Source organism: Primulina huaijiensis, chromosome 12, assembly GCF_012295235.1.
Source record: "Primulina huaijiensis isolate GDHJ02 chromosome 12, ASM1229523v2, whole genome shotgun sequence".
NCBI lineage: Eukaryota > Viridiplantae > Streptophyta > Magnoliopsida > Lamiales > Gesneriaceae > Primulina > Primulina huaijiensis.
Genome location: NC_133317.1, coordinates 7373112 through 7388508, shown reverse-complemented (window position 1 = coordinate 7388508; position 15397 = coordinate 7373112). Strand labels below are relative to the sequence as shown.

The window sequence follows — 15397 nt, the reverse complement described above, 5'->3', positions numbered from 1 at the left end:
ATGATTTTGTACTTTGACTCAACTGATGTTTGCTTGTATTTGTAGATTTTTTGAGTTTAAGAGTGCGTTTGGTATCCATAAGCTAAACTGAGAAAAGTGTTTTTTTATTTTTTAAACAAAAGTGCTTTTATAATTTTGAATGTGTTTAAATGGGATTTTTGGTGCTTAAAAAAGCACTTATTTTAGTGACCATTTTTATATTTTTCATGGAAAGCGCTGATATTACAATACACACATCGGCGTCACGTCAATTTTTTTAAAAAAGACAAATATAATAAACTGAAACTGAAATTTAATAACATCAAATACCCAAATCACAAGAAATAAACATACAAACCAAAAAAATAATTTTGTTAATTTTGTTATTATATCCAAAATATACCAACTCATCCGTCAACGAATAAGAATATCTATCTTGTAAGATGTCGAGTACACGTATATGTACATATGCATTCACGATTCATCCATGTATGCTTATATAGAGAAATTAAGACAATAAAAAGTGGTCTGGAATAAGGAAAAAAATTAATGTAAAGTAGAGAATCAATTATTTATATATTTTTTATTATTTATAAGAAACTACCCTTTAAACTTTTTAAAACTATACATTACTTTTAATAATTGTAATAATATTATAAAATTATTTTATATATACAAGTATATCCAAAAACAATTGTTTATATTATTTTTATGATATCATGTTATTTAAGTAACTATGATAATAAAAGCATATTACCATGAGAGCAAATTAAAATACCATCTTTAAACTCCATTATCATCGAATCGTTCCAAAATATTTTAACTTATTTTTAAAAAATAAAATCCTACAATATATAAATTATAATAAATAACTCGATATTTCTTGCCATCATTTTGTATATGATCTATTACTTATTTATACTAATTTACCCGACCGATTTATATATTTCATCTTTGCCGATCGACTTCCATTGTTTTATTCGGAAAAATACAAAGTAGAATCAATAATTTAATTCCCATTATTCGTATTTTTCAAATCATGATAAAATATATATAAAGAGATATTAAATTATTGAATGAATATTTTTGTGATAATAAATATCTCTTTTTAATAAATAAATAAATAAGATAAGATTAAATGTGTGACCAGTTGAGAAAATGACTAATCAGAGGATTAGAACTGGCAAAAGGACATAGGGTGGGCTAGATTTGGTGGTCCTAACATAAAAAAGCTTCCAACCCACATTTATTTTTTGGTCCCCTTCCACAAAATTCACACACATGCATGTGTTTACCATATAAAAAACACGTACACAAACATGTGTAATTCAATTATTGTAAATCCAAGTCTTGTTCTTGAGGATCATGAATAAGTTTTTAAATTTGGTTTGATGAAAATTAACATCAAGGATATATGACCACGTTGCACGTTACATGTACAAAATTGGCGTAGTCTACTTGCGGCTCGTCGTTCCGCAAAAAGAACATGGCTTACACCATCATCAAATAAAAATAAACAATGAACGTATAACGATACTACATAAATTAACTCAAGTTGCGCTTGGATGGAAGGATATGAAGCTATGGATCGAAGAGATCTGAAGCCATGGATTACAAATCTAATTGACTGCTTGGATGAGTTTATATTGGATTTGATGAGTTTCATTTCATATTCACACATTATAAATCGCTTACTTCAAATCAAATCATTTCATATAAGCTCAATCTCATACGTCGATTTTATACGTTGATATGCCATGTGGCTCGTCTCTTAGAAGGGTGGCGTATGAATACTTGTATAGGAACATTTAATTTTGTAATTGAATATTATATATATATATATATAAAAGTGAAAAGAAGAGAGTGTAAAAGTAATAAATTAAAAGGCTATTCCCAGCTAGTGTATGGTCCGCTAAAGATAGCAGAAACCAGTTATAAACCCAACAGCTCAAAAAGCGAGAAGAAGCCATCCAGAGACAAAAACTACCTTTGTCTTGCATGTAAACTGGTCCCCTTTTCTTCCATCACTAACCCCTAAATAATAAAGTCAAATCATAAATTTCCCAACTTCTAATCCTCACTCATGGGTGAAAAATCAATTTACTGGGACAATAATTTTAATTCTTTGCAAACTGTTTTTAAAATATATATTTGATTCTCAATTTATCCTTTTTTTAAATTTAAGTATGAATCGTTAATTTTAATTAATCGACGGATCAATCTTTCACAGGACTGATTTATCGATGGATTTATGTTTACCAACAATCTATAATTGGGACCAGAAATTTAATTTGCAAAATACGAATTTACATGTTACACATAAAAATACCATTATTTTTATTAAACTATTTTTTTTTTCCAATTTACGGTATGGAATTTATACTCTATGAGAGAATCAATATAATGATAAAAATAATTATGTGAGGAAATTATAATTCTAGTCTTATATATTTGGTTTTTTATGATTTTGATTTTTTATGGTGTCATATTTTAGTTTTAGTATGATATTTATAAATTTTTTTAAAATATTGTTTTTTTTTCCAGACGCGGTGTTGATGTCTTGATGACATACACTAAAATTTGTAAAAAGAATATTCTCCATGAAAAATTGGCAAAAATTGAAATAGAGATGAATGATACTAAATTTTGGTCAAAATTGCAAAAAAGGAAAAAAAAAAGAAAAAGAAAAAAAAGAGAGGACAAATTACACCAAAGCTAAGCCTTTGATTACTATGCATGTAATATTACTATGATAAATTAGTGAAATTGACAACTAATTATAATTCAGAGGAATAATATCTTCTTATTGATTTATTCAACACATTTACTTCGTTCTTGACTTTGTGATCTCAAATCACCTTTTTTCCCATTGACAAAAAAAAAGGAAAAGGAGAGAGAAGAGAGATCCCCTTTGGAAATTGAGTAGATATCTTGTGAGACGATCTCAGGAATCTTTGTCTATGAGACATGTCAACTCTATCGATATTCACAATAAAAAGTAATGATCTTAGCATAAAAAGTAATATTTTTTCATGGATGACCCATATAAGAGATCTGTCTCACAAAATACGACCCGTGAGACTGTTTCACATAAATTTTTGCCTGAATTTTACTTATCCAGTGTCACACATCCATTCATTGTTCATCAAAAAGCAATCCTCCTAGATATAAGGAAAATTGATGAACCCCATTTAACAACATTGTACTCTCTAGATTTTCAGCTCAGCGGACCTTAATTTCTTCATCACAGCTCCCACTGTTCTTCTTACCACCATAACTACTTTTTTTTGTCCTTCCCTTTTTCTCTCTAAACATTGAGAACTGTGCTGCTTGAATCTTTATCTGCAAAACAACCTATACTTACATCTTCTGATTTTCTCTTCCTCCTCTATACTTCATTTACTACCTAAGCTTTTGCTATAAATACCACCAGGAAGCAGCGTTGCAGCCAGTGTTTTTTTACGTGCTATTTCATTCTCCACCTCCTCCTCCCATTCTGTCCTTTCTGTTGAAATCCCACCATTAAAATCTCTGTATCTGTACTCGGAAGTATCAGATTTTGTTTAGATATATATAGTTCAAATGGGATCATTTTGATTTTAAGAAAGACTGTCGTTTTGCTGAGCCAAATTTTTAAGTTTCTCGGATCTTCTGTTTTTTTATGTGATTTTTTACTCAGTTGAAGTTGTTTCTATCTGGGATTTTAGCTATCATGAGAAAGCTGAAATCTTGGAGTGATTTTTCGATTTTTATTGTTTGCGTACTATGTCTGCGTGCATGGTGTAATGGAGAAGATGAAAGTGTGTCAGCTCCAATGAAGAGTACAGAACAAGAAGCTCTGTATTCTGCAATTCAAGGTTTTGTGGGCAAATGGTGGAATGGTTCAGACCTTTATCCAGATCCTTGTGGATGGACTCCTATCCAGGTACATTACATTACAACCAGCTACTTTTCCCCCATAATTTGAGAAGTTATAAAATTTTGTTTTCATTTAATTTTCGGGTTTCAAGATTCCATATTTTTTTCATTCCCTCCAATGATTATGTTGTTTCTGCATATTGTAATGTCCACTTGACATAGTTTCTCAGATTCTTGCAATCTTCATTGTCTATTTCAAGTTTTATTCTTCATGGTATACCATGTCAAGACTTGTTCAAAATAAATAAATAAACAATCGCTGCAAGAAACACGAAAAATGGGAAATATATTACCCATGGCAATGAATCGTCTTTCTTTCTTCATATTTTTTCATGCTTCTTGACGTTTACATGGTTTTCTCATAAGTTTTTTTGTTAGCCAAAATGCTTAAACCGAAAATACGAAGAGCACAGGTAGAACAGTGGATGACATCAATCTCGTTTATACATCAAAAGAAATAAGTATATTATTGAAAGTATAAAAGTCGTGTGTTTGTAACAACAAGAAACAACAAACCAAACCGAAGCCTGTAACAAGAACAATTTTCTTCAAACAGATTTATCCCCTCCGATATATGTTTCGAGAATTAAGCTTGACTGACTGTTTCTCATGATACAACGGATAGATCTGTAGCGATATAGCACAAATCACCACACTGCGAACAAAATTAGTATATGAACTTTACCAGCAGATCACACAGAACCACAAACAGCTTGCATAAGGTGTAAATAGGAATGCATAACCTAGCTAGGTGATTTTTGCCTTAATTGTTCATACATTCGTCACACCCAAGTCAAGCCTTTCCCAGCGTAGATCGGGCCCTTGATTTGCCAGAATCACAAGCAGCTTGAGTGTAAGTAGGAAGATATAACTTAATTAGACGATTTTTGCCTTAATTGGTCCAACATTCATCACACCCAAGTCAAGCCAAGTGTAAGTAGGAAGACATAACCTAATTAGACGATTTTTACCTTAATTGGTCTGACATTCGTCACACCCAAGTCAAGCATGTTCCCGTTCAGATCGGGCCTTTGATTTGCACAAAAAAAACTTCTTGACCAATAATTCTTACAATTTTAGAAAGTGTAACTCAATAAAAGCTCATATATTCCATTTTTATTTTCGAATGTAGGACACACCTACCATTTCTCAATTTTCATTCACACAAATGGAAAGCTGATTATCAGACACAATCCACCAATATTTTATTATACATGTTTTCTGTTCGTAAAGCATTGTGAAGTGCAACTTAAAATTTTATTTTATTATTAGTGATTTAATTCCATTTTGCTGTTGTTCCACAGGGTGTTTCTTGTGATCTATTCGATGAATTTTGGTATGTGACTGATTTAAGCATAGGGCCTATTCATGACAACTCCCTCATTTGCGACCAAAATGTGCTACAATTCAGCCCACACTTGTTTGCGCTAAGGCACTTGAAATCTCTTTCGTTCTTCGGTTGCTTCGTGTCTCCTACCCACCGGGAGATTGCAATCCCTGCTCAGAATTGGGAAGCTTTTTCAGAAAGCCTGGTATCACTGGAATTCAGATCGAATCCCGGCCTCACTGGGCAAATTCCGGTTGCTTTTACTCAGTTGAGAAATCTTGAGTCATTAGTCCTAACGGAAAATGGACTCTCTGGAGAAATTCCGGCTGGTATTGGAAACTTGATCTATTTAAAAAGGTTGAATCTTGCTGGTAACAGATTGAAAGGGAAGATCCCAGATAAATTTGACGGGCTAAACCGTCTCTTGATTCTTGATTTTAGTAGAAATTCACTTAATGGCCCATTGCCGTTGACTTTTGGAGGGTTGACCTCACTGTTGAAGCTTGACTTGAGCAACAATCAATTGGGAGGAGAACTACCACAAGAGATTGCAAATCTGAAGAATTTGAAGCTTTTAGACTTCAGCAACAACAAATTATCCGGAGAGTTGACCAAATCACTCCAAGAGTTGACTTCTTTGGAGGAATTGGTTCTCTCAAACAATCCCATCGGTGGTAGCCTCGCCAATATTGAGTGGCGTAATCTGGTGGGATTGGGCGCATTGGACCTATCCAATATGATCCTGACAGGTGGCATCCCAGAGTCTCTGGTCGAACTAAAAGGGCTAAGATTTCTCGGACTCAATGATAACAAGCTCACAGGAGATATCTCCCCAAATCTTGCAAATTTGCCAAATGTGACTTCGATTTACGTACATGGAAATAACTTGACAGGGGAACTTAGTTTCGCTAAACGGTTTTATGAGAAAATGGGGAGGAGATTTGGTGCTTGGGGGAATCCAAATCTGTGTTATCCCATCGGATTGGTGCCTCCAAATTATGTCCCCTTTGGAGTAAAGTTGTGTCAGCAAGAAGTTACCAAACTCGAGGCACATATGGATAATCCATCCAAGATTGGTGATGGTTTTTGGAATCAAGAATCAAATCTCATGATTTCTTTGGGATTCCGATCGATGGATATTGTTGTTGGTAGAATAGGTCTTGTGATTGAGGTGTTGGTCGTTTTAATTGGTTATCTTGCGGCCCTTTAAAGGATCACACCTTACAAGTTAGTTACACGATACTTCCACTTTAGAGTAATGTATCCCATCATGTACTCTTTTTTCTTTTACTCTTACAAAATTTGTAGTAGTTTAGTATGTAATTTCACATGTAAAATTAACCTTTGAAAGAATTGCGTTCGATGTCTTAACAAATACAAAAAGTGTGAAGGTTGTTTGTATTTGTCACATTTATGTAAGTTTAGCTTTCCATGTTTAAAATATTTGAATTGTATTTCAGGGCTTCTCCAACCCTGCGCTATCACAGCAACGCTGTGATAGCGCAGGATTTCCACTCCAACGGCTCATTTGGCGCAGAGGAGAAACCTTTTGGCGAAATGGCGCTGGGTTTGGGCCTTCTTTTTAATTTTTTTTAATGTTTTTTAATTAATATAAATATGTAATAAATATTTTAATAATATTATTATATAATTGATGAGTAAAATTAAATATTGTTGATATAAAATATAATTCATAATAAAAATTAAAACACAAAAAAAATTAATTATAATTATATTAGAAAAATCATAAAAATATTTCTAGTTTTTTATTTTATNAGGAATATAGTTGTTCAGATGTTTGAATTTGGATTCATATTAAGTTCTAAAAATAAATTATCTGTATTAAAATTATGTCAATTTTAATAATGAAGCATTTGTATTAATTCGTATTATAAATATTAGAGTTAATATATATAAGAATCAAATAAATAAATTTAACTATTAATAAAAATAAAATTATAATTATAATACTAATATTAAAATTAATTATAATTATATTGTTAAATTTATAAATAAATAGTAAACAAAAAGAATATTCTAAGAATATACTTTTTAGTGTAAGATTTGAAGTAAATGGGTTGGAGATGAATGTTATATTTGGTGCAGAAACTGCACCAAAATAGATTTATGGGTTGGAGATGGCCTCATAGGTTGATGTCTCATTATATAAATACTACATGAGATTTAACTTGTCATTTAGCATATATATAAACATATACCAACTAGTGTACATCAAGATTGTCGATTATTTCGGAAGTATATTATATATAATATATATGCGTGCGTGTGTGTATATTGTGTGTTGAAGTTTGGTGGTTATGCCCGCCATTTATTTCTTTATTTTTTTAAGAGAACCCGCAACCTCTATGTTTTAATTCGCACCGGGTAAATGTAAAGGGCCAATGCAGTATGTTGCAAATCATATTGACCAAAAAAATCACACTAGACTAGTTTTGTGTGACAGACTCAAACTAGAAAGACAGAGACAAATAGTCATGATATCGAATGCACCGAAAACGAAAGAGAAATGACACGCAATACAACTCAGCAGCCTATGGGTTAATTGAGAAAACTCAATCTTCACGAGCCATATTGTGGATCCATGACGTTTCTTGAAAACAATATGTTTTTTTTTTTATATATCGAAAGAACAAGCACAGATACGCATTCACAACTAGATCCGACCATGGTTATGAAACAGACAAGCATTCATATGTACAAATTAAGTTGGGGGTAGATAATGCTGATAAGTGGTCCATGCAAGTATTAACATGTTGTGATGATGATGAAAGGGAAATTTGTGGACCATTTGAAGTAAAAAGGCTGTATTTTTTTCAATATTGGTACATATTTGTTTTTGTGGGCTCTATATGGCGTGATTGGAAGTGTTGGTGAATGTTATTTGGCAGAATTCTTGCTCCTAACCCTCTCGACATTCTTCGTAAAATAACTTGCTACAACTTATTTAGTTTTGTACTCATTCTCGATATATGTCATACATCTTGTCTCTAATAATAAAAATCAAATATTTAAAATAAACTAGCATGAAGCATGTACGATGCACGTAAAAACCAATTATATGATAAAAATTAAATCATAATTTACATAAATTAAGCACACTAACGATAAATAATTATCAATTTAAAATATCGTAACTAACTCATCAAAATAATATCAAAACTAATAAAATAATAATATTAATAGTAAAATATAACTCATAATATTCCATTTAAATAATATTTAAACATCTACATAAATCTTTTACCTTTTGTTTTTAGAATTTTATATCATAGATAATTAATTTTATATTAAAATTGATCTTTTATAAACTATATCGATGATTATTAATTTCTTGTTAAATATAATTTTAAAACAATAAATATATCAACATATGTAATGAAATACACATTTAAATAAGATTATGTGGTAAATATCAAATAAAATCTAATAAACTCATACAATAATTATTAAATATAAATTTTAAACTACCGGTATGATTTTATCATAAAAATTTGAAATATAACCAAAGAAATAAACTTGCATAATTGTACCAAGTTCGAGGAGTATATTTAGGCAAAGCAGGCTTGGAGAACCAAGTGGGGAAGATAACCCTGATTCTTCCCGTTTCAAACCAATCTGGTGTGGAGTATTTCATGGTAAGAAAGTTTATAATGGTGAGAAATTATAAGGCTCTAAATGTCAATTAATTATTAGTAATGATGAGTCATTTATGTCCTATTATTTTTATCTTTACATTACAATAATAATAAGTTTTATTTTGTTCAAGTTTGCACGAAGGGTATTCATGTCAATATACAATCGAAAAACAATGTCAATTATACACACTTTTATAGGCATATAGATATAGATTAAAAATGAGCTACGATGAAGTTATATAACAACTTTAATTAATTATTTTCGTAAAGCGATGACAGATACGAAGTAGTTGCTATAAAAGTTCATTGTGTAGTCAGCGTGACATATTAATTATATTATATGTGTCTGCCCAAGTTTGATCGGATCGAACAGACTAAGCTGGTCCAGCCAAACCCATGCGACGGGTCCCTGCCAAGTATAATTCTTGGCACAGCTCTGGCCTCTCTAGAATTTATTATAGATTCATTAATCTATTTGAATCATGCAGTGGGAAATAACATAATTATGTTCTAAATAAAGATTTGTTGTATTTGAAATTATGTTTTATGATAGAAATTTAACTTACATCGCTTATTATAAATATCACATCTTGTTTTTGGGTAGCACCACCAACATTTCTCAAAATTAAATGGTTTTTTAATCACAAAAAATATTTATATATTTGAGTGTGACCTCAATTCTCAAATCCCTCGTATTAATAGGATTAACGTTTATCGTTTGATCAAAAACTATATAACTAGTAATAACAGTATAACTCGACTTAAACACCACATGTCGATTGCTCTATTGCCTCCAGGCTCCAACGTAGACAACCAATCATCCCACGAATTGATTTTCAGCATGCTGTCATGTGTCGTGCTCATGTTGCACGAATGAAGGAAGAATGGCCGGACTGCCGGCAGTTAAGGCATTTGGACAGCCGTTAGTTACGTTGTCTCTCATAACAAGTGAACTTATTGTATAATGTTTTTATTATTATTAATGTGAAAGCTAGCTGGTGCTTGGTAATTTTCCGCAAGAAATCTTCTAGGTAATGAGATAGACAAGATCATCAACTCTTTTTATTTAATCTATGCACAAATTATTACATTTAAGTTGGCAACAAATTAATTAAATAGCTTATTCAGACCAAAATTTTCGTTTAATTAAAGAATACAAATTAAGTGAAGTATATTTAAATAAGAATAGTTTTGAAATTATTCTTATATAAGTATAATTATATTGAAAGTTTTTTGTTCTAACCGATTAATGTTGTTTTTGATGAACATTTTTTTATTAATTGTGATATTTTTTAAAAAAATTTACAAAATAATCTTCAAACATACACACAAAAAAAGGGTAAAGATCAAACAAATCTTAAAATTAAGAAGTTTAGATTTCAAATTCATCGTCAAAATAAGTTATTTTCTTAAATATATATTATGCCGTTGTATTGAGAAACTTCGAGTTTTAGTAAATGGTGGTGATTTAGTATATTTCAGGGGATAAAATTAAATTTTTTTAAAGAAAATTTTGTATATTTCTTAAAAGAAAAGAAGAGGTGTCACCTTTAAAAAACAAAAATTGCCAAATGAGCTGAAAAAATATCCAAGAAGCAATTGTCAAGAATATTTTGTTTTGACTTTTGAAGCTCAATAATTTTTTATTACCAAAAATAAAATAAGCCACCGACTCTTCATCTTATCGATGTAATTTTGAAAAGAAATGTGCAAAATATTATTTAATATTTTAACAATTTTGAACTGGGATATCATAAAATAATACAAGGAGTATAAATATATTGAAACTAAGATTAAATTGCCAAAAATTCCAGATGTCAATCCCTGTCGGGTTAATTTTAATGGAACCCCCAATATTTTATTTGGGCTTTAAAATTTTTTTTTATTAACAATTAATTCTTCTGTCTTTGCACTCAAAAGATCAAGCAAAGCATTAAACATGGACCAAAATTAAAGGGAATTTTGGACTTCTTGTTATATATTTGCAGACACAGTGTTTCCTAATAATTCATATATACAAACCATTTAAAATCAATTACAAAAAATTGATAATCAATATCTTAGAAAAAAATTATGTTCAAGTTTTTATTTTTTTATATTACGTTCTTCCATAAAAAAAATAAGATTTTTCTAGGAAGTAATATCTTAGAAATATTTTTAGTATATTTCAAATGCCAAAAATCATTACAATATTTTATTATAATATATTGACTTTGCATATTTTACAAGTTCACCACGTGGCACATGATTCCATAAGCGGGGTCAGAGTAAATTGATTTAACATAAAATTGTCGTAGACGGTTTCACAAATCAATTTTGTGATATTAATATTTTATTTAGGTCACTCATGAAAAAAAATTACTTTTTATTTAAATATTATCAGACTCACGAGATCGTCTTATAAGAGACTGACTTTTCATGTAATTGTTCTCCGAAATCATATAATATAAGAAATCGTGACAATCTTACACGCGAGCTTTTTAAGAAAAATAGATAAACAATTCAAAAATCTTACGTACAAGAAATGAAATTTCTATCTTGGACTTCCAATTATCAAATAAAATAGAAGCCGGCATCAAATTAAACATAATTTCGTTGACATTTTACATCCTACATAGTCCATATTTTGCTATTGCGTGACACACACATCATAAATTTAAATTATATCTATTAATAGTTCTCAACTCTTCACATCTCAGCCTCCCACACCACCTAACTATCAAACATGCTTCCTTAACCACCCACATTTTTATATAAATCCTTCTTCATCTTCAAGAAAAAGTATTCGAGTTTCTCCGAAAACCCGAAGATAGATAAAGAGAAGAAAGCAAACCCTAATATGGCTTCTTCTTCATGCTCCTCAAAAACCCTAATCACCCCGTTTCGAACAATTCTTTTGTTCATCTTTCTCGAATCTCTATTGATCGGTTCTTGCTTTGCGATCAGGACAAGAGCGGTATCGATGAAGGTGGACGACGTTTCCACGATGCGTTTGTCCACGTATTCTAGAGAAAAGCAGACCATGGAGATTGATCGTTTGTTCTTCACTAAACTTCCTAAAGGAGTCCCTATTCCACCTTCGGCTCCGTCCAGGGATCACAACTCCGCGCCTGAAAATCGATAGAAGTTCCAAGTTAGCCTTTAAATAAAAGAAAATCAAATGGGACTTTGTTCGTGTTATTATATACATTTGGTAGCCTTTAGTTATATGATATGTTTCTATACATGATATATAGAAAATTTTCGAGTATTTCTAGCTTAAAAGTTGGATATTATTTTGAATTTTATAATATAGTTTCTAAAGTTATAATGTGGAGATCAATTGGATTGGGAATGTATGTGTTACGAAGTTATATATTATTGAATTTGTAAAAATAAGATTTTACTATTTGATGATTTATTTTAATTTGTTGAAGTCCATGGTGCCGATGATTCTATGTAATTAACATGTCTAAATCTGTGAGCACAACCGACTCCAGGAGGAATCCAAATCTGGCTTGGTTCGGAACTGATTATCGACTAGGAACGTTATAAGATGAGCCAAGTTGATTCACGTTCTTATCGATCTCTCATTCGAAAGCTCATGAACCAGTTCGCGAACTTTTGTTTTTGTTTTTTTAGCATTATTTATTTATATGTATTGAGTATACAAGTTTATAGTATTGATTTAATACTATAAATTAATGAAAATATTATGTTTATAATATATTGATGTATGTTACTTTTGTTTCCTGCTCGAATTTGAATCAGATCAATATATACTAGAACACTAATGAACCAAGATATGAGTTCGAAAAATTTTAAAAATCCGACTAAAACCGTTTATACCAAGAGCATGGCTGCCTCTTTTGCATGGTTGACGTTTAGGTTGCATTTGGATTGAAGGATTTAAATTTGACAAAATATTTGAAGGAAGTATTTAAAATGATTTCATATTGAAATATATTTGAAATCTACTATTATGATTTTAAAAAATAACTAGCTAAAAGATTTAAAATCGATCGTAGAGTTGATTTACTCAAACAAACAAACGGATTTGTGATTTGCAATGCCGACTTACAAAGGCTGAAAAAAACTAAGATTGTATTTGAATACATTGATGAAATTGAAACCAAAGAGGTGTTTCGGAGAAATGAAGTTGTTATCATATCCATAAAATCATATTAGTTATATATTAAATGAAATTAATTAAAATTTAAAAATATTATATAATAGCAGATTATTTTTAGGAGATAATTAATAATTATTATTTTATTGAAATTTACGAAAATCAGGCAAAGCTTTGTTGGGAAAAATATATAATAAATAATAGTTTTTCATTAAATAAATAAAAAAATTTGGATTTGGAAAATGAAAACAAGCATTAGACGTAAATTTTAGTGGGCCGAAGTCAGTCCTAGTAACCATGTTGGTAAGCCCGGAACCTACGCTAAGCACAGTGTTGGGCCGATACAATCATGGCCCAATCCGTTTGGAATGTAGTCACTATCGGACCTCAAACAGAACAGTATTTTACTTGATTTTATGCTTGTATTTTTAGAATTTATTTTTTTAATATTTGATATTGTAGAGAAAATTTCATTGAATCACTTTTATTTTAAGCGTAAAACATTGATTGTTAGGGATGTAAATGAACCGAACTGTTTGCGAGCTTTTCGGATCTCTGCTCGTTAAAAAGTTCGTTCGGGCTCGTTCGTTAAGCTTATCGAGCCGAGCCCGAGCCTTATTTTGGGCTCGACAATTTTGTTGAGCCGAGCTTGAGATTAATGATGTTCGGCTCGTTAGCTCGTGAACATGTTCGATAATAGGTTCGTGAGCTCAAAATTGAGCTTGGCTCGTTTAGCTGGCTCGTGAGCTCGAGTTCGAGCTCGGCTCGTTTAAGTGGTTCACGATTGACATATGATCTGCTGGAACTCTTCTTCAAATAATGCCTTTCTGCTGTATTGTAATAAGGGTAGTATTGAATTGGAGATGAACATAGATTTGAAGATTCTTTCATTGAATGCCGCTTCTGCATAACTTTGTGGTTTGGAGTTGGATTCGGAGCAGAAACGAGCTTGTTTAACGAGCCGAACCCGAGCCAGGCTCATTAAACAAGATAAACGAGCCATTAACGAGCCGAGCCCGAGCTTCAAACCAAAGGCTCGTAACGAGCCCGAGCCGAGAAAATAGTTTAACGAGCCGAGCCCGAGCCTGATACTGTTCGGATCGGCTCGGCTCATTTACATTCCTATTGATTGTCAACATTCTTGGCACCAACGTATACATATATCTATATGACTATCTTACAAAAAATAAAAATAGAGTGTATTTATAAAATAATAGAGCATAAATATAATTATCCAACGTATACATATAGTAGATAATGATTGAGATGAATAAGAAGAATTAGATATTTAAATTAAAAAGATCATCTAGGTATCGCCTAAGCGCCTAGTCGCAGGCGTTGGTTGGCCTTCCGCATACAACATACCCCTTTTAATTAGAAATTGTTTTGTTAAGCAAAAAAGAATTAGCCAACAAAATAAAAATTTTGTCACTAATTAAATATTACATATAAAAAAATGATGTAATTAGTTGTAGATATTAGATTTTAAATTACAAAATAACTTCGTATATGAACTTTTAAGTTTTAATTTAATACGTTGGAAGAAGTACTGAAGAATTCAAATATCTAAAAATAATAATCTCAAATTTGGAGAATATTTCGTACCATGCGAAACAATAAAATCCCAAGGGCTTTGACAACAAATATAAATATTGTCGAAGAATGCTTTTCAAATAAACTTTTAAACTATAACCCATAAAAATATTATTAAATTTCATTTCATTCTCCATAAATTTTAAAGCATGACCAAAAAAGGATTTTTTAAGATTTAAAAATAATGAAATTAATTTTCTAGGAATTATAATAAATAAACAAATAATATATATTTTTAATTAATGTGCAAGTGGGTCTCATATAAAAAAAGCCATGAAACTGATAATAAGGGGCGTGATCGCTGTGTAAAGGGCGATTTGCATAAAAAGAATAAAAACTTTAGAAAATGAAGTTTGAATTTATATATTTTGTATTGGGTTTTGACTAGCATAGTGTCACAGCTGTACCCAACACCACCTGATAAATTATCTTAATTTTATTTCTTTTTATAATCATACAGTTGTATTCTATATTTACATATATGTCTCGACCAGGGTTAAATTAAAAATTTAAAAATATATTTTTTTTTGTTGTGATAAATAACGGTAAAGTTTATTTAACAAATATAATCAATTATTGTATTTGAAATAACTACATAAACACTATTCCAACTAGATGTAAAAATATTTATGAACTATGTGTAATCTAGTTGTCAGATCATTTTTTTGTCAGGCGACAACATAATTTGCTAATTTAGTCTATTTTGTGATATTATTAATCGAAAATAAATCTTTATTAATTTTAATTTTGAATAGCTTTTTTTTGTTGTTGATGCAACTGTTTATGCTAAGGTTAACAAAATTTTATAAACAATAT

The 15397-nt window shown here is 30.6% G+C and overlaps 1 protein-coding gene across 1 annotated transcript; it reads left to right on the top strand.

Moving 5' to 3' along the window:
- The first annotated feature begins 3093 nt into the window (after nt 1-3093).
- LOC140990744 (piriformospora indica-insensitive protein 2-like) lies at nt 3094-6585 on the top strand. Its single transcript, XM_073460586.1, has 2 exons — nt 3094-3904; nt 5202-6585. Exons 1-2 carry the CDS (start codon nt 3692-3694, stop codon nt 6432-6434), a joined length of 1446 nt encoding a protein of 481 aa, XP_073316687.1. The 5' UTR covers nt 3094-3691; the 3' UTR covers nt 6435-6585.
- Nucleotides 6586-15397: the final 8812 nt, after the last annotated feature.

Bases quoted from the DNA above. Each gene is read 5' to 3' on its own strand.
- LOC140990744 (XM_073460586.1), top strand. From the start codon at position 3,692: ATGAGAAAGCTGAAATCTTGGAGTGATTTTTCGATTTTTATTGTTTGC. The intron at 3,905-5,201 runs GTACATTACATT...GTTGTTCCACAG, and splicing joins GTGGATGGACTCCTATCCAG to GGTGTTTCTTGTGATCTATT.